Here is a 20,607-nt window from a genome sequence, read left to right on the forward strand (position 1 = left end):
CACCCTTGGTATTCCATAGTATACATCTCCACTCTATTTCAAAAATCGAATACGGCCAAAATTGAATTCATCTTCCACAATAAATCTGGTATTATTATATTTTCCACCTATCAGGATATCGTATTAAAATTATGTATGTCTCCCCACAATTAGACTGAGGGCTTGCAAGAGAAATATTACTTCATGTTCACATTAAAAAAAAAATGCTTGTTGAAAGAATCGTGCTTTAATATATCAGACTGAAGTCACTTTCCTCTTTGTTCAGAAAGAGAATAATAGATTTATTGCACAGACTTACTAAGCACTTGTAGGCCAGTCACTATTTGGTGCTGGCTGGGGCTACAATGGTGAATAAGACCAGGTTCTGCCCTCCTGGGGAAGTGTTCTCAGTTGAGGAAAGGCGGGTCAGAGATATAGAGGCACATCGCAATGCCAAGGGGAAAGATCACCATGGAAAAACCAGAGAAGAAAAGCTTGGGCCAGGCCTCAAAGTGCAGCCAGAGCAGGAATGTGGTCCTTCGCTTTTGACCAAAGGGAAAAAGGATTAGTGGAGGGAGACGCCGTATAGTAGCTGCGGTTCGCCTTAGCCCTATGGGGGTTAAAAACTTGAGAGCAGGCTGTAAAGAAGTCTCAAACCCGTTCTGCAATGTTCAGATCGCAGTTTCTACAATCCTCACGCGCCACGAGGAAAGAGCCGGGTCCGCGACCGAAAGCGGAGTCCTGACGCCAGGGGCGCGGATCGTCAGAAAGACGTCCCGGGCGGGCGGGGGAGCGTGCGCCGCCGGAAGTGGAGGGAAGGCGGGGCCACGCCCCCAGCGCCGAGCCCTTGCTTCCCTCCCCGCCCCCTGCACGCGGCGCGGGCGGGGCTGAGGCGGAAGGGCACCGAAGGAGGTGACGTTGTAAATGAGCGCCGGCTTCTCGGCAGTGGCTCTAGAGGAAGCTCGGCGGCTGTGGCCGCTGTAAGCAGGCCGGGCGTCTGCTGGCTGACGGGCTTTCCCCTAAAGCTGGCGAAGGCGGGGCCGCAGTCCGAACTGCCGCAGTATCTGGACCCACGGCGGGGCAGGTGCCGGTAGCGAGGGACGTAGGTAAGCGGGACCCCGGGTGTCAAATACGGCGAATGACTGACGGACCAGGCTGGCTGGCCATTCTCGCGCCAGTGCGCGCCAGCTCAGCACCCTGGCCTGGAGGCCTCGAGCGCTGCTCTTCCCCCACCGCCGAACCAGAGGCAGCGGATTTCTCCCCGGGCGCTGTTGTGCCTTTCTGGGGGCGGGGAAGGAGCTCGCCCCGAGGGACCAGTGTCCCCTTTTTCTCGCCAGTCCGAGCTGTACGACGCAGAAGCGGAGAGGGCTAGCGCCCCCGGCCGCTCTTCCTGAAGCCGGGGGAATCTTTGAGCGGAAGAGCTGCTGGTAGAGGTCTTCCAGCTCCTGCCGTCTTGGGTTTTATGTGTTCGGACAATTCTGCTTCCTTCCTGCCTTTGGTTCCATCTTCACACTCCTGGGACCCTGTTCTAGTGAACGGGTATGGCACAATTGAACATTTGGGCGGTGGGAAGCCTGTTTTTCCCTTCTGTTTATGCTAGGCAGTATCAACCCCCGTTTTACAGTGTATGACCACTCTTTTGGGGGAGGAGGGGTGCGGAGAGGATGTCGGAGATAAGGGTTTTGGACTTTGAGTTCGAAAAGCTGGAGTTCGAAAAGCAGAATTGAAATCCTGGCCTGCCACTTGGTGGTGGCTTTAATCTTGTGTAGACATTTTTAACCCATGTAAAGTGGAACTTTCTTATACCTATATAAATTAGTTGGGAGAATTAAATGAAATGAAGAAAGCAGAACGTTAATCATGAACTATTTTGGGAATCAGGTTAAAGTCGGTTTAAGAATACCCAGGACGCTTAATGGTAGGTTCTTAATTATGTCTTTTACCCAGAATAACTACGCTTGGTATGGAGAAGGGTGCCAGAAGAGATACTAGGATCTTGTGGTTAAAAGCTAACTGCAGTCTCTGCTTTGGGTCGGGCAGCATTAGAAAGAAATCAGTTCCTCCTAGTCACCCAGAGGTCTCATGCTTATTGATTACACATTATTGGTGTATGAGGGATGACCTAAATCAGTTTTGCTTCTTGCTCAGTATGTCTGGTGGGCCCTTTCTAGGAGAAAAGCTGGGAGGGGCTTCATTCACACCTTGGCCCTCTTTAGAAGGAATTCTTTGCACGTTTCTGAGGACTCCTCCCTCTGCTTCTAAAGCATTTCATGTTAATTGAAAATGTTCAGAGAATAAACATAAGGACTTGAATCCTTTGAGTGGCTGAACATTACAGTTCTAAGTTAATATGAGGAGATACCTTTCTCTATATCGGTGAGAGAAGACCATTCCCTGCTCTGAAGTTTAAGTAGACCCTAAGAGAAGTGTTTGGGGAGGGGAGAAGGGAGATGCAATCAGTGACTTGAGTGAGTAGCACCTGTTCTTACAGTTGCTTGGTCAGACAAATTAAGGATACTTGCCTTCCCTCATTGGAGTGTGATGATGCTCAGTGAAGCATGATGAAGTGCAATCTTCAGTTCCTTTGACACAGAATTGTCAATTTGGAATTTTAAGTCATGGATACGGAAGGGACCTTGAGGGTCATCTAATCCAGTGGTTCCAAAACCTGCAGGGACATCAGAATCAATTGGGGAATTAAAACAAAACCCCAGATGCCCAGACACTACCTTAATAGATCTGAAATGGGACCCGGGTATTTGCGATTTTTAAAAAGCTTTTCAGGTGATATTCACCGTTTGAAAACGCAGATTTTAGTTTATAAACAGGCTCAGAGAGGTGAAGTGTCAATTAGTTTGTTGCCTATGCTTTTTAAATTTCTTTCTCTTTTTCTTCCTTTCCTTAACAAATAACCTTACTTGAATCAATAGTACTATTTCAGGTTTTGTATCTCTGAGAGCACAGAAGGGGAAAAAAGTCATTTGTCAGTAGCTCTATGTAATTCTGTTTTCATAGTTCCCTATGCAATTAGACTCCTTAATGCTCTTTAATGAAAGTATTAGATTTTACAGTAAAATTTTTTACTAAATGTTGCTTAGGTTTTTTTGTTGTTGGCAGAATTATATAAAGACCATATCATTTTATATATCAGTTTCTTAGTAGACTTTTATGCCAAGCCTTCATAAACCATGGAAGAATTCCAGTTAAAGAATATTTTCACTTTTGTTCTGGCGTGTCATAAACTCACTGTACTGTCCACAGGTTTCTCTCCACCACCATCCCCAACAATGCTGGTATGCATGACCTCTTATTTTGTATCACTAGCCAGCTTCCTATGGAACTCAATTTGAGAACTGTTAGAGAAGCCCTATAACATCTCTAATTGCCTTATAAACACCTGATTTAACCAGAGGCTCTTGGTATTGCCTTAAGCTTGTCCTTGAATTTTTAGTCCCTTTTTCATTTTTGGTTAATTGTACCGTGCCACTGATTTAAAGAATTTGATAGATACCTAGAAAGGATGAACTGATAAGGAAGTAACAGTGCCTCATATGTATTTTTCTTGCCCATTACAGTGAAAATGTCGTGATTTTTTTAGGGGGGTGGTTAATATTTTCAGCGTTCTTAAGGTAATAGATCAGGCAGAGTTGAACATTCTCTTTTGGGGAGATACATTCATTAGCAAATTATTCTTTGAATAAGAATCACTGAAACGATGAAAAGGCTGTGTTAGTAGAGCCAGAAATGGACCGTACATCACAAATCCTCTAAAGGAAGATGCTGAATTATTTTCTTTTTAAAAATGACCCTGTTTATAGCATGTTAACTTCCTACAACCAGATGACACAAGGGCATTCTGAATTCACTGATTAACAAAGCCATGTTAACAGAGAGGTAATCTATAAATTCAGAATCTAGAGAGACATATGGTATGTGTTTAAGATGAAAAACCAAGTCACTGAGTCTCTAATTTTTTTTTTTTTTTTTGGCCAAGCCGTGTGGCATGTGGGATCATAGTTCCCTGACCAGGGATTGAACCTGAGCCCCCTGCATTGGAAGCGTGGAGTCTTAACCACTGGACCACCAGAGAAGTCCCTCTAAATTTTTTAATTTTGTGTCTGAAATACCTTAATTCTGAAGCCTAAAAATTGGTGAATTTCAGATTCTGACAGAATACACTTTTCAAGTAGAGGTATTGAGAAAGGATAAATGGGAACCCAGGGTTCACAATTTTAATGTAAACTGATATTATGGATTTAACAGAAACAAAGGCGGGGGGGGGGGTAGTGACAACTTGAAGACCCAGTGAGAAGTGGAGTTTAGAAGTCACTTGCTGGTCCTTGAGGCAGTCTTCTCTGTCTGTAAGGACTTGAGACCAAAATTGGATATTTAACTTAATCTGCTTTATGTGTGGTAGCTGAATGTACCTATCACCAGTAGGTACCATAAATGTACAAGTCTCCAGTTCTCAATCTGGACCTTTTTATGGTTCATTCATGTCCTCTGATGCCAGTGGGCAATAAGTTTTATTTTTGTTTTGTTTTGTTTTGTTTTGCGGTACGCGGGCCTCTCACTGTTGTGGCCTCTCCCTTTGTGGAGCACAGGCACCGGACGTGCAGGCTCAGTGGCCACGGCTCATGGGCCCAGCCACTCCATGGCATGTGGGATCCTCCCGGACCAGGGCACGAACCCGTGTCCCCTGCGTCGCAGGCGGTCTCTCAACCACTGCACCACCAGGGAAGCCCTTTGTTTTGTTTTTAATCTTGTTTCCTACTACAAACCATTCATTCTGTCTCATTTTTGGGGGGGGCGGATAACCTCTCCCCTGTTTATTCACTACACAGCAGCTATTCTCATTACTGTCTCATTACCTACAGGAGAAAGAACTTTTTCATAGTGATGCTTGAGTTAATCTGTACAGTGGTTGCACTGCAAAATTTTACTCAAATAAATATTGAACCCCTCAAGGATTGTTCAGACTTCAGGCTGTCCTAGGGTCAGTGAGTATCTAATAAGAGTTGAAAGCTCACTTCTGTTTCCCTTTTGTGTGTGTTTTATCTTTTTTTCTTAAAAACCATATTTGCTTTGCTCTTTATTTTATTATTATTATGACTTGACCACACCCCATGGCTTATGGGATCTTAGTTCCCCGACCAGGGATTGAACCTTGGCCCTCAGCAGTGAAAGCGTGGAGTCCCAACCACTGGACCACCAAGGAATTCCCTATTTTATCTTTGGAGGAATGTTGGTATTTGGTGAACACATAACAGTATGGCCGAGAATACAGGGGCAGAAATGTTAAGGGACCCCATGTGGAGGTTGCTTTTAATTTTAATTACATGTACTCTGAGTTCATGCTTGGGATATGTTGATTTTAGGGTACTCTGGCTGGACTCTTATTGGAGAACCTTCAACAGTATCATCTTTTTCTTTTTTCTTTGGCTAGGTAGATTTCCCAAAGAAGAATCTTCAGATCTCCTGCTTGGAGCTTATAAGCTGGGTTGTCAACAGTCTTGTAGCTAAACTGGGGGAAATGGTAGAGGTCTTAGCATTCAGTATGTAAACACTCATGTTCATTTAACTCAACTATTTTCAGTATGATACCCTCATTCTCAACTGGACCAGATGTTTTCCAGTCCAGGAATCCTTTGTTTTTCCTTTAGAGCTGCGTTATCCAATGTGGTAGCCACTAGCCAAATGTAGCAACTTAAATTTAAATGATTAAAATTAAATAAAATTAAATATTTCGTTCCTCAGTTGCACTACACACATTTCAAGTGGTCAGTAACCACGTTTCCATAGACTATCATATGGGGCAGGGCAGATACAGAATATTTCTATCATTGCAGAACTCCTGTTGGCCAGTGCTGTTTTAGTCTAGAAAGTAACACCCCAGGCTTCTGCAAGGATCAGGGAGGGGCAGTTGGCTGGTTTTAGTGGCGAGTAGAAGGGTATCTAAATGATTTGATTTATCCTCTTGTTTTTAGCACCGTGTTCACACCCCACTTACAGAACTTCCTGCTGCCAATTCCTGACCTGTTTTGAGGCACTGTTGTATAAATTGGATTGCTTTCCTTCTTGCAAGCTTGACATTTAACTTTCTTTTTTTTTTAATTAATTTATTTTTGGCTGCATTGGGTCTTCGTTGCTGCATGTGGGCTTTCTCTAGTTGCAGCGAGCAGGGGCTACTCTTTGTCGCGGTGTGCGGGCTTCTTATTGCAGTGGCTTCTCTTGTTGCAGAGCCCGGGCTCTAGGCGTGTGGGCTTCAGTAGTTGTGGCACGCGGGCTCAGTAGTTGTGGCTCGCGGGCTTAGTTGCTCCGCAGCATGTGGGATCTTCCCAGACCAGGGCTTGAACCCGTGTCCCCTGCGTTGGCAGGCGGATTCTTAACCACTGCGCCACCAGGGAAGCCCTGATTTTTATATTATTAATTAATTTATTTGGGAGGCACAAAAGGGCAGATACATGTATATTTTCTTATTTTTTCTTTTATGAAAGGTGGCTATATATAATATAGTAAAGAATTAACCTTGCACAAAAAGAAAGCCTTTATCCTTGGCTTTAAGGAGGTAATCTCTAAACCCTTGGAATGTTATGTCTGATTGGAGTGTCTTTATTTGCCTGGGGGCTTGGGTCACTGATAATCTAACAGTATGATATAGGATGGGGATTGGCCACGCCAGAAAAACCAACAGTGTGATTTAGGGTAATGACTTTGATATCAGTCGATCTCCAGAGGGGTTGAAGACTGAGCTCAGTCGTGTGGGCAATCAGTTATGCCTATGAACCCCCATAAAAACTCTGGACATCAAGGCTTAGGTGAGCTTCACTGGCTGGCAATTCTTGTCACACTTTGTCACACACTGGTGCTGGGAAAGTAATGCTGTCTCTACTCCATAGGGAGAGGACAACTGGAAGCGCCTCATTTGTTACTTCCCCTGGACTCTGCACTATGTAGTCTTCACTTGGATGATTTTAATCCACATTCTTCAGCTGTAATAAGCCATAACTATTAACAGTTTTTAGTGAGTTCTGTGAGTCCTTCTGACAAAGTATCAGACCTGAGGGTGGTTTTGGAAACTCCCTGAACTTTCAGTTGTTGTCAGAAGTGAGGGTGATCTTGTGTGGACTGTTCTCCCTAACTGTACATTGGCTAAACTATTGCAGTGGTTTACCATTGATACTCATTTGAACTCTGCTTTTTTCATTTAAACCGGAAATTACTCCACGTTAGTTCATAGACCTTATCCTTATTCTGTTACAGCTTCATTCATTGTGCAGATGAACCATAGTTTATGCAACCACTGCCCTATGTATGGGCATTTAGGTTGTTTCCAGTATTTTGCAATTACAGACAGTGTTGCAGTGAATAACCATGTACTATGTATTTTCATTATTATTGGAGATGTATCTTCAGGGTAAATTCCTAAAAGTGGAGTTGTTGGATTAAAAGGTGAATACTTGTATGGTTTTGTTAGATATTACCAAATTCCCCTCCAAAATGATTTTATCAGTTTGTATTCCCAACCAGCAAAGTATGAAAGTCTTTTTTCTCCCACCAACAAAACATGTTGCTATAACTTTTGCCAAATTTTTTTGAGGTATAATTGACATATATTAGTTTCAGGTGTACAACATAATGGTTTAACATTTGTATACATTGCAAAATAATTACAATAAGTCTAGTTAAATCCATCACCATACATAGCTCCCCACCCCCCAAATTTTTTTTCTTGCGATGAGGGCTTTACTTTTAGCGGCTTTCAAATATGCAATACAGTATTATTAACTGTAGTCACCATGCTGTACAGTACATCGTCATGAATGACTTGTTTATATGTTTATTTATGGAGGTTTGTACCTTTGACTCCTTTCACCCATTTTGCGTATCTCCCAAGCCCCCTTGACAATTTTTTAATGCATGAAGTTGAACATCTTTACTTACGTTTAAGGGCCATTTAAAAATATTTATTTGTGAATTGTTTCATTATGTCTTTTTCCCATTTTTCCATCAGCCTTTTCATTTATCCCTCAATTTAAGATATTAAATATTAGTAATATTAGCCCTTTACTTTCTATTGAGTTTTTCATTTTTGCCATTTTAAGTGTCCTAAGCTCCTTTATTTTTTTAACTGTTCCTTTAAAAAAAAAATCCCATTCTTTTTTTCCCCAGTGGATGTAATATTTTCTTCTTTGAGGATAGCGTTGGGGTTTTTTTTCTTCTTTTTTAAAAAAAATTGTAAAATATACATAACATAAAATTTACCATTTAAATCATTTTTAGGTATACAGTTCAGTGGCATTGAATACATTCATATTGCTGTGCAACCATCACCACCATCCATCCTGAGACCCATTTTAATTTTCCTAAACTGAAGCTCTTCACATTAAACAATAACTTCCCTTCTCTCCCCTTCTTAGGTTTTTTAAGTTGACTTCTCTAAATATGCTTTTGCTTTTATCTGTTTGTTTTTGTCTACTTTTTATCCCTGGAAGTGTGGTGATTCTTAGTTATGCTGTCTTTTGACCACTAAGAAGTTGGTTGGAGGTTCTGAGCTTGTGGTGGGACTTGTCACTTGTGGGGTGCACTGTGGGCCATGCTGGGGCATACCTGTACTTATATATTTTCTTGTGGAATAATCAGTTTCTCTGAAGAAGAATCTTCCAATCTCCTGCTTGGACGGGAAAGACAGACTGACAGCGTTTTGGGAGATGAGTGGGAAAGTGTTGTGGGGTCTTATATTCAATATATAATTCCATCTTCAAACTGTTCCTGGGATTCCCTTGTCTGCAGAACTTCCTTTCTGAAGGAGAAACTTCTAATCTTGGGTCGGGGAGGGACAGTTACCTGCTATGCGGAGTTGGGGAGGGATTTGGGGGTTTCATTGCTTCTTAAACTTTGGGGTAATTGTTTGGGCCTGTGTAGTTGTGGCATCCCCAAATATCAGTATCTGTTTGTCTTTTTGAATGATCTATCCCTACCCAACCCCCTGCCCACCCCCAGAACTGATCTCCTCCTTTGGGGTATAAACTTTTCTGGGAGCTGAGTGAGGAAAGAGGTTGGGGAGAAATTCCTTATGTAAACTGATTTATCCTCCTGTTTGTACCCCTGCCCTCAGTTGTACATGATGTGCCTGACTGTTCTAGTTCATTCCCTTGAGTAAGTGAAACTTTGATCATCTGCCATGGTAGGAGAAGGGATCTTAGAGTCTAATTGCTTCTTATTCAGACTCGCAACCAGTCCTTCCTTTTTCAGCTGTCTTCCATTCCCTGACCTTCATAGGTATTGTTGCTCTTGGTTCCTGAGCCTTTCTGAGGTCCTGTAACTTGCTGCTTGGCTTCCCCCACTGCTGGCTTAGATTTCAGCTCTTTTGGCTGGCTAAGTCTGTTATCACTCATTCATCTGCTTTCTTCTTTCAGCAGTTTTATTGCTCGTCTCCTTTTTTGTTGTCATTGTCCCTGAGAGGTTTTGCTTTTTTAAAAACTGCATTTCCGTCATCTTAATGGGATTTGGAAAGGAAGCAGAAGTAAACATGTGTTCAGTCCTCTTCTCCCCCCTGCCCCGCCCCCAGAGAAAACTGATGCACAGAAAGGTAATACAGCTTTTCCTAGTAAGTTATTAGTAGGCTGAAATTAGGATATTGGTTTTTGATTCTTCTGTTCCACCTGCAGTGGCTGGTGCCTTTCTTTCTAGGCTAAAGAGCCTTCAGTAATGTTAGATCTTATTAAGTCTGAGGGGAAATCATGTTTGTTTGTTTTTAATATTTATTTATTTGGCTGTGCTGGGTCTTAGTTGCAACACGCAGGATCTTTGTTGTGGCATGCGGGATCTCCAGTTGTGGCATGCGGGCTCTTAGTTGCAGCATGTGGGATCTAGTTCCTTTACCAGGGAATGAACCCGGTCCCACTGCATTGGGAGTGCAGTCTTAACCACTGGACAACCAGGGAAGTCCCAAACCATGTTTGGTTTTGACTATCATTTTCATCTACCCTTTCCTGTAAGTGTGTTCCTAAAGTTCACACACACACACACACACACACACACACACACACACTTGTGTTGGTTCTTTTTTCTTATACTTACTTGAGAGCCAGAACCATAACTGGTTGAGAGCACCTGATAGAGTCCTGTCTCCTCATAGTCACTCAGAAAGTCTTTGACTGACTGACAAAGAGGAGGCTGGTCGGTCTCCCTCTTGAGGTACTGATATTGCATGCATATATTGACTGTCCGCCTGTGGATGACTGTACAGAATAAAAGTCCCTGCCTTTCCTTTCTGAAATTTGTTGTATGGGACTTCCCTGGCAGTCCAGTGGTTAAGACTTCACCTTCCAATGCAGGGGGTGTGGGTTCTATCCCTGGTCAGGAAGCTGAGATCCCACATGCCTTGTGGCCAAAAAACCAAAACATGAAACAGAAGCAATATTGTAACAAATTCAATAAAGACTTTAAATATGGTCTACATCAAAAAAAATATTTAAAAGAAAATTTGTTGTATGGAACAAATTGTTTTGATGTGAACTCAGTCTTAAATGGTGTCTGGTCCCCTCTCCCTTCTCTATCCTTCATTTTACAAATGAGAACACAGAATTTGGGTGACTTGCTTAAAGTCACTTAGCTAATGAGAAACAAGGTCAACACTTAGAAATTCTCTCCTGACTCCCTGCCCTTTCTGCTTCATCAGAAACTGGCTGCATATTGGGAAATGATTCTTGAAACTTGTTTCTATCAGAGGCAGGTACAGCAAAATGGGGTCATGTTGGAGCACTCATGTCTTCCCTTATCCCTCATTTTCATTGTGGGGAAAACCTTGATCAGGTAGGATTTCATTATGTCTGATAGTATAAATTGAACTTCATATGCTTTTTTCAATTTTCTAATGTATATTGCTGTGAATATATCTTTTTTTTTTTTTTTTTTTTTGGCAGTATGTGGGCCTCTCACTGTTGTGGCCTCTCCCATTAACGGAGCACAGGCTCCGGACGCGCAGGCTCAGTGGCCATGGCTCACGGGCCCAGCCGCTCCGTGGCATGTGGGATCCTCCCGGACCGGGGCACGAACCCGTGTCCCCTGCATTGGCAGGTGGACTCTCAACCACTGTGCCACCAGGGAAGCCAGTGAATGTATCTTTATGACCTTATTTTTAGGGTAGAAATGTAAATTTTCTTTCTCTTCTTTACAGCTGCATTCAGATCTCATTATGCATCAGAAAAATGAAAAAACAGAGGAAAATTCTATGGAGGAAAGGAATCCACTTAGCCTTTTCTGAGAAATGGAATACTGGGTTTGGAGGCTTTAAGAAGTTCTACTTTCACCAACAGTTGTGCATTCTGAAAGCCAAGTTGGGAAGGCCAGTTACTTGGAGCAGGCATTTAAGGCATTTCCAGTGCAGAAAGAAGGCCCTTCAATTCCAGAAAACGTGGATCCAGGATGAACCCCTTTTTGCTAAGGCAAAGTCCAATGTGGCTGTTCAGAATCTTAGTAGTTTGTCCTCTAAAGTGAAAGGAAAGGACACTAAACACTTCATTTCCTCCTCAAGGACCTTCCTGAAACTCCAAGCAGAGAAGTTGCTATCATCAGCAAAGAACTCTGATCATGAATACTCTGGAGAGAAAAGTCTCTTGAAGGCAGCCACTGACATACCAGCAAATAGTGTTTTAAGTCAGGCCAGTGGTCACAGACCTAGGACGGAGCCACAAGCTTCTGATCCTCCTATGAAGTTCAATGGGGAGAGCCAGAGTCCAGGTGAGAGTGGCACAATTGTGGTCACCTTGAGCAACCATAAGAGAAAGCGCTTTTGTTATGGCTGCTGCCGAGGGCTGGAGCACCACAGGAATGGGGGACCCCTGATTCCAAGAAAGTTCCAACTTAATCAACATAGAAGAATAAAAGTATCTCCTCATATGATGTATGAGAAATTATCCATGATTAGATTTCGGTACAGGATTCTCAGATCCCAGCACTTCAGAACAAAAAGCAAAGTTTGCAAGCTAAAAAAAGCCCAGCGAAGCTGGGTGCAGGTCACTGGGGACCATCAAGAGACCCTTAGGGAGAACAGTGAGGGTGGCAGTTGCAGCTTATTCCCTTCCCCAGAACCTAAAGACCCTTCTTGTCGGCATCAACCATACCTTCCAGATATGGACAGCAATGCTGTGGTGAAGGGAAAGAACTCTCATGTGCCTGATGGCCACACTAAAGGAAGCCCTGTCTTGGGCAAGGAGCTTAGTTTAGATGAAGCATTCCCTGACCAACAGAATGGCAGTGGCACATACATCTGGGACCAGTCACCCTGTTCCTCTCCTAAGTGGGAGTGTACAGAGCTGATTCGTGACATCCCCTTACCAGAACATCATTCTAATAACATGTTTATCTCGGAAACCGAGGGAGAAGTTATGGCTCTGGGTCAGGAAAATCAGACAAGTACTGTCAATGATGACAGAGTAAAACTGTCAGTGTCTGGGGCAGATCAATCTGTGAGTAGTGTAGATGGGCCTGTGTCCGAAGAGACTGTTCAGAATGAGAGTTCATGCCAGATGGATGAGGATGGATCTTTCAAGCAGAACATTCTTAGTTCTAAGTTGCTGGACCACCCTTACTGTAAAAGTCCACTGGAGGCTCCTCTGACGTGCAGTGGACTCAAACTAGAAAATCAAGTGGGAGGTGGGAAGAACAGTCAAAAAGCCTCTCCAGTGGATGATGAACAGCTGTCAATCTGCCTTTCTGGTATGCACTCTTCCTTTATTCTCCCTCAATCTCTGGCCCACACGTGCTGTCCATTATCCTTTCTAGGAGAGTCCTGTTTGGTCCTTCCCCACATGGATTTCCCTTTAAGCAGTTAGACATTCTTTTATATTGCTGTATTATATAGATGTTCCATAGTTTAGTAAGTTTTTGATTGACGGACACTTGTGTTGCTTTTAGTTGTTTCCCTCTATAAACAATGGTGCAGTGGAATTACTTCTTTATACTACTATGGTTGTTTTTGTAAGTTAAATTCCTAGTAGTAGAAATGATGGTGGAAGGATAATCACACTTAAAATTTTAAGAGAATTGTTAAATTGCCCTCTAAAAAGTTGAACCCGTTTGCATTTGCTAAAGTTTGCTAGTCTCATAGATCACAGGAGAGTTCTTTGTTTTAATTTGCCTTTTTAAATTTAAAGTTTGAACATCTTTTTCTGTCTTTGCCATTTTTTGTTTGTATATAATTTTACTTTGCCTTTTTCTCTATTGGATTGTTTATATTTTATTTAATATATGAGAAGCTCCTATGTACCATTGTTGGCTCTAAGAATGTGGCAACAAACAGGATACACTGATTCCTACCCTCAAGGTCCTTAGCATCATTATAGTTTTTTTTTTAATGAGAACCACTATAAAGTTATAATGTAAATACATTTTTTTAAATGTAAAAAGGCATAAAATTTCCTTTATAGACAACTTCTCATTTATATGCCATGTAATGTAAAATGTGCCTATAGTAAAATAAGTATGATTCTTATGAGAGAATAGAGGGAGATCAAATGCACCATTAAGAAAAACATGCATACGAGACTATGAATTCTACTGAGGACGAAGGCCATTACTTTAAATACTTTTAAATTCCTGAGTTCCTGATAGAGTTCTCAGAACAGAGTTTCTCGGTTAATGAATAGCAAATTGATTTATTTGTTAAATTAGCAACTATGGAGCTTCCTGACAACAATATAAAATTAGTGGATAATTCACCAGAAACTGGCTTCTAGATTTTCATTTTAGTTACTACTTTGAAACAACATAATTTAGTACCAAAGGTTTAAACACCCAGTATAATTGCTAGACTGTGAAATCAGCATTATTTATATCTCATCAGCTATACAAAACTCATCATTTTTTCTTTCGGAAAAAAAATGGTAGTAGAAATCCCAAAGAATAAGGGAGAAACTACTAGTTAAAGGTCATGTTTACTAATCTAGCACCATAATTCCATTCTCAGGACCTCCCAAGTGGCTGGAAGGAGGAAGGGAAGGAGTGAGGATGTTGGAAAAGTAAGGGTTGTTCTTAACTTGTGGCCCCATTTGTGCTGTAAGGCAATGCAGGGTCTAGCAAAGAAGAAAATTGCTGAGGCTGGAGATGAAAACAAAAGCTTTTGGTTCAGATGGTAAAGGAGGCCCTCAAGAACAGTAGAATCAGTTTATCCAGGAGGCAGTGCTAGAGTCGGCCTCATGAACTAGGGGGTTTCTTCTTGGCGTCCACGTCCTTTTTAATTTCTTCAAGTATGTCGTAGTTCTGAGCCAGATACATTCCCACCACATTGCCAAGAGTAAATCCAAGCAGGAACTGGAGCATAGTGTCGGCAAGGAGGGCTCGAAGGGCGGCTGCAGCTCCTTGGGCCGTCCGAGCCTGCCTCCCCTGGCCTAGTTTTACAGATGTTAAATTAAATTTTGGTAAAAGCCCTCAGTACCCTGACTTTGTGTATGACATTTTTGCTTAACAGAAAATTTCAGTTCTTACATAGTAAATTTTATTTGTCTTTACTTTATGGCTTCAAGTTTTTACATAGTGCTTTAAAGTCTTCTTGTCAAAATCTACCCCATGAAGTCATTTGGTATAAACACTTCTGGAAGATAATATGGCAGTATCAGTCTTTGACCCATTCCCCTTCTTGCAATTTAGCCAAGATATAAAAGAGTACAAATATATTTGTACAGGGACATTACTTATAGTATTGTCTTGGTAGTAAAACACTGAGGACAACCAAAGCAAGTGTTTTTATGGACCTATAAATTACAGCATATCCAGGCAGTATACTATGAAGCTCTTAAAGAATAAATTCGAAAAGTGAAAAAAGCAAGTTGCAAAACGGAAGGAGGCCGTTTTGTTAAAAGATACATGTGCACATAATGAGTACATGTATATATGTGTGCACATGCATTTGTATAGGACATATCTGGACAGATATATCAAATTGTTATAAATGGCTTTTTCTGGGGAGTTAGGAGAGTTACTTCTTGGTGGTTTAAACAATTCTGAACACTTTGCTTTTTCAACCATTAAGTATGTATAAAAAACTTTTCCCCACAAAATGACAAAGTACAGAGTCCTAGAAAATCTTTTAAAAAAAAATTCTGTTGTTTATGCTGTCCTAGAATGAAGACAAATTTCCCTACTATGAGGTTAGCAGAACCATGATTCATAAATCTGAAAAAGTTAGCATTCACCCACAAATACCAATTAACTTACAAATATATGTGTAGCACTTCCAAAAAAGTTGATAAATTGACTATGTCCTATAGTAAAACTGTAGCATAACGTGAAGACAAGAATTTTTTACAGAATTCACATTTAGTGATCTGTAATGTAGTTATTTTAATAGGCTAAAAGAGAAAAATCATGGTATCTCAGCAAGTACTGAAAGCCTGATAATAAAGCTTAGCTTCCTTTGTGTTTAAATCTCTTTGAAAACTAGGAATAAAGAAAACTTCCTTCACTTAGTAAAGAATATCTGTCAGAAACCAATAGTAGATTTAAGAGGATGAAGTAAGCCCATGGAATCTCTTCCTCCTACCAAACCCACAGAAATTATGAAAAATATATTTAAAACATATGTATCTCTGTACTCAAAAACAAAGAGAGTTTTGGTAGATCAAAAACTGAGAAACTAACAAGGCATAAAGTAGAGGGAAGATCCAGAGGGGAGCCCCAGTGACAGAAGGAAGATTAGTGCAGGAAAATGGTGCAACACTGAGGGTGTACCATTTCTGGAGATGGTGGAGGTGGAGAGGAAAGGGGAGGAGACCCATGGTAAAAGACCGAGTAGTTGGAAGATCTCCACAAAAGCATCTCTCCCTGCCTGTGCCATATATCAGCAAGGAGGATATCTGCTATCAAGCTGAAATTTCTCCCCCCACCCCAATTTTATTGAGATATAATTGACATATAGCACTGAAATTCTAAGAATAGGAGATTGGTGTGGAGAGGCAGGACATTCCCCTCTACTCCTGCCCCATTACTTATAATGCCTGGCAAGAATGAAGAACAACCCTTTCCAGAAGAACTGTTTTCGGGGTTCTTAGCATCTGCACATTGAAAATAGTTCAAGGCAGAGCAAAAGCTACTGCCCATCACAGCCTTCCCTCCACCCGCAAGTTATTCAAGTAGAGATGAGCCTGTAATCTATCACCAAACATCTGGAGAAAGCCAACACAATGGAAGAGACAAATTGAACTAAACTCGAGTAATCAGGATTAACAGAGCAATCAGAATAGGAATCAGTATAGGACAATCAGCATGGTATATGCTCCCTTAATTGACTTTGTAGTGTTAGCCAATATTCTGTGGTGTCCTGAATGCTGGCTCTTCTCTAATATAACTGCACATTATGCTCATTTTGTATTTATATATTTATTAAGAGCCCATTGTACTTATCAAAATTTACTTTTGTGTTTCATATTTTTATCAAATATTGCATAAACTGATGCAGTATTTGTTCAGAAAGTTACTCCCTTCAAAACCAAGTTGAATGCTTTGCAACAACAGTAGTGTTATGTTTGTACAAGACAACTTAAAAAATTTTCAGGGAGGGTAGGAAAGTCTAGGATTCTGTACTCAGATTAGCTGTTTTGGAAGGAAAAGAAATAGATTCCTGTATCACAACATGTTCCAGGTGGATTGAAAAGTTAACTAATTAGAAACAAATACAGATAAACAAAAACTTGTACACAAATATTCATAGCATCATTATTCATAGTAGCCAAAAAGTGGAAAAAACTTAAATATCCATCAACTGATAAATAGATGAATAAAATTTTGGTATATCTATACAATGGAATATTATTCTGCCATAAAAAGGAATGAAGTACTGATATATTTCAGTTAGGGTGAACCTTGAAAACATGCTAAGTGAAAGAAGTCAGACACAAAAGGCTACATACCATATGATTCTATCGTTTTGAAATGTTCAGAGTAGGCAAATACATAGAGATAAAAAGTAGATTAATGGTTGCCAGGGGGTGGGGGGGGGAATAAGGAGTAACTGCTAATACATACAAAATTTTTTTGTGGAGTGATGCAGATGTTCTGGAATTACGTAATGGTAATGGTTGTACAACTCTGAATATATAAAAACCCACTGAATTGTAGACTTTTAAGAGGATGAATTATGGTAATGTGAATCATAGCTTAAGCTGTTAAAAAAAAACACAAGACCATTTTTATAATCTCATATTGATAAGACATTTTAAAGCATGATAGGAAACTCAGAAGCAATAAAAATATACCAATTTGACTCCATAAGCATTAAAATCTCATAAATATAGATAACCAAATTCATAAGTGAAAATCTGCAAGTTTTAATGTCCTTTGACCCAGAAATTTGAAAATGTTTTTGGTTTTTAATTTTTGGCTTGCAGGATCATAGTTCCCTGACTAGGGATCGAACTCTTGCCCTTGGCAGTGAAAGCATGGAATCCTAACCACTGGACCGCCAGGGAGTTCCCTCAGAAATTTGAATTTTAGCAAGTGTGTTCTAAGGAAACACTAGAACAAGGATATATTGAGGGTTTTAATTGTAACATTATTTAGAGAGCTAAAAATTAACAAATGGCCATCAGCACGGAATTGGTTAAAATATGCCAGATCAATTTAATGGACCACTAGATTGTTTTGAATTGACTTAGGGAAAAAAAATCCATGTATTGAATATAAAAAAGCAGCTTCCAGAAGAGTGAGTATAGTTTGCTACTTACATGTTTAAGACATACATGTTCATTAGGGCATAAAAGTTCTAAAGGAATTATGGGGTGGCTGCCACTTTATTTTAAAATGTTTATGGTCATGCATTGATACTAGCATAAATACTTAAAGCTTGTTCCCATTTCAAGTTTATAAAAATATTCAACCCTATTTTCTAGACTATTAATGTGTTATTTTTACATGTAGGTGTTTGGAAAAAACTAAAGATGGATTCCTACATTTTTTTTTTTTTTTTTTTGCGGTACGCGGGCCTCTCACTGTTGTGGCCTCTCCCGTTGCGGAGCACAGGCTCCGGATGCGCAGGCTCAGTGGCCATGGCTCACGGGCCCAGCCGCTCTGTGGCATATGGGATCTTCCTGGACCAGGGCACGAACCTGTGTCCCCTGCATCGGCAGGCGGACTCTCAACCACTGCGCCACCAGGGAAGCCCGGATTCCTACATTCTTTACACCAAAATGAATTTCAACTGTGAACAAAAGATTTACTTGGTAGTTCTAATACTATTTATTGATTAATTCATCTTTTCCCCATGATTATGAGATGCTGCCTGCCATTCTGATTCCTATCTGGTTGGTTTCTCTGTTTCTGTGATAGCACTATTCTGCTTCAATCACTGTTATTTGGTTTTATAATTTGATGGGATTAGGCCCTCCTTCTCCTCTTCTCTTTTGCCCCTATTCACCTCTCCTCCTTAATCTTTTTCAAAAATTTCTAAGAATTTCTCACATTTTTGTCCCAAGAATTTGGATTTGGTTTTTCAGTTAAACCAATGAACAAACAGTGGCTTTTGATTGGTATTGCATTACATTAATAGACTAATTTAGGGAAAATTGCATTCATTTTAATATGGAGTTTTCCTGTCTAAAAACCAAAGAATTACTCCATTTATTGATCTGTGTCCCTTACTAGAATTTGGTAGTGCTTTTCACTTGTTTAATAAGTTTAATAAACTTAAGCACATTCCTTAAGTTTATTCTTAGATATTTTGTGCCTTTTTTTTTTTTTTTTTTCCTTTCTTATTTTTGATGGGACCTTTCTGACATGTGTATTGTATCTTGTTGGAGAACCAAGTGGTTGCATTTCATATGTGCACAACACAATGAACCCCTTCCACTTTCAGGGTGGGATGTGATCCAAGTGACCCATATCAGTTGTTGCAATTAAAAGCTGTCTAACACAGTTGGGTTAACATGATGAGTAATTTAACTTCTAAAAAACACCTCAGTTTTTGTTTTTCACATTATTACCTTTTGTACTTACAAGATGGAATATAATTTGAACTCCAATTTTTCATGGTTTTGTTTTTTCCTAATATTTTATCCTTTGCTTCTAGGTCATACTAAAATTTTAGTACTTCTGGAATAAAAGAAATTGTATATTCCAAATGCATTTTCCTTGTTGGTTCATTGGTTTGGTGAAAACAAGTGGATAAATAGTGAATTTAACTCTCATTTTAATTTTTTGGCTGAGCACTGCAGCAAGTGGGATCTAGTTCCCCAACCAGGGATAGAACCACTGCCCCCTGCAGTGGAAGCGTGGAATCCTAACTATTGGACCTCCAGGGAATTCTGTAACTCTCATTTTCAGAAGTCTGTTTTTTGGGTTACTCTTGGCCCATGGGTATTAGAAGGGAAAGGTAAAATGAAGAACTAAGTTGTTTTGTAGAGAAGAGATAATAGATATTTCCTGCATTGGAGGTGGCACAGCATAGATGTTAACGGCTCAGTTTCTGTTGTCACATAACCTACAGTCAGAACCTGATTTCTGCCATATGCTAGTTAAGGGTCCTTGGGGAAGTTATTTAACCTCCTTAAGCCGCCTGTCTCCATTTTTAAAGTAGGGATACTGTCTAACACATAGGATAGTTATAAGGATGAAACGAGGTATGCTGGTGCTTGGCTTATGAGTGCTTTTTTTTTTAAATTATGTATTTATTTTTGGCTGCATTGGGTCTTCGTTGCTGTGCACGGGCTTTCTCTAGTTGAGGAGAGCAGGGGCTACTCTGTTGCAGTGCACAGTCTTCTCATTGCAGTGGCTTCTCTTGTTGTGGAGCACGGGCTCTAGGCATGCCAGCTTCAGTATGAGCACGTTTTAACTGTTGTTTACTTCTGGTCCTAGTGAGATAATGGTGTGCATCAGTGAGACATTGTCATTAGGGTTGTCCTTGAAGATCCAGGTTGGGCTTTTCTACTGCATTACCAATCCATGTTTATCATCTGAAAGTGAAAACAAAAATACGGATAAGAGGAAAAAAACATAACAACTTAAACATAACTTAAAATCCCCCAAACACTGCCGTTCAGAAATAACATTGTTAACATAACAAGGACACCTCTTGTTACAAGTTTGGAATTGGGTCCATATTCGATTGGTAGAAGAGATTGCTTTCTTATTTGAAGAGTCTCAATTAAGGTTGCTGGGCCTAAAGTTTAATTTTTTGTTATTAGGGGCAATATTTTTGTATAAAATTTGTTCCTTAAATTCAGTTTCTCAAATGTTGGGAATCCTTATCTTCTGTTTGGGTCCATTCTCCCATGTAGACACAAGACTATGCTTAGACAACTGTAAGATATGATATACTAAACACTATCGCCAAACATAGGCCGAATGGATTCCTAGTGTAGAAGCCCCAAGTCATCATCTCCTACTCTGACTAAACTGGAACATGAGACTCCCTTTGTCTTCTGTATGCCTAAAGCCTAGACCAGGAGCAGACATAAGCAAGCAACTCTTTCCTGCTTACTATACTCTTAAGCCTTTCAAGTTGGGAGCTACTCTGGTGGGAGACTAACAGGAGGAAAATAGGTTTTTCACACATTTGTCTGCTCCTCCCCCATACAAAACACTCCATTTCCAGGACAGCTACTGTGTTGTGATCATTTCTGTCCATTTTATATA

The 20,607-nt window shown here is 40.5% G+C and overlaps 2 protein-coding genes across 3 annotated transcripts in view; one reads left to right on the plus strand and one right to left on the minus strand.

Annotated features, from left to right (window-relative positions):
- Positions 1 to 906: 906 nt before the first annotated feature.
- The window catches only part of SENP5 (SUMO specific peptidase 5), a 37,859-nt gene continuing 18,158 nt past the window's right edge, over positions 907 to 20,607 (plus strand). The window contains exons 1-2 of one of the 2 annotated variants that reach the window (XM_029214343.1): positions 907 to 1,085; positions 11,162 to 12,702. In XM_029214343.1, the coding sequence (XP_029070176.1) occupies positions 11,193 to 12,702 (1,510 nt within the window). In that variant the 5' untranslated portion in view covers positions 907 to 1,085; positions 11,162 to 11,192. The remainder of the gene's footprint in view (positions 1,086 to 11,161; positions 12,703 to 20,607) is intronic. The other variant, XM_029214344.1, reaches the window with a different exon arrangement.
- Positions 13,394 to 14,362, minus strand: LOC114890644 (short transmembrane mitochondrial protein 1-like). Its single transcript, XM_029214345.1, has one exon. It carries the CDS (start codon positions 14,302 to 14,304, stop codon positions 14,179 to 14,181), a length of 126 nt encoding a protein of 41 aa, XP_029070178.1. The 5' UTR covers positions 14,305 to 14,362; the 3' UTR covers positions 13,394 to 14,178.

The sequence above is a fragment of the Monodon monoceros genome, unplaced genomic scaffold (assembly GCF_005190385.1).
Source record: "Monodon monoceros isolate NGI ecotype Baffin Bay Population unplaced genomic scaffold, NGI_Narwhal_1 Super_Scaffold_11, whole genome shotgun sequence".
NCBI lineage: Eukaryota > Metazoa > Chordata > Mammalia > Artiodactyla > Monodontidae > Monodon > Monodon monoceros.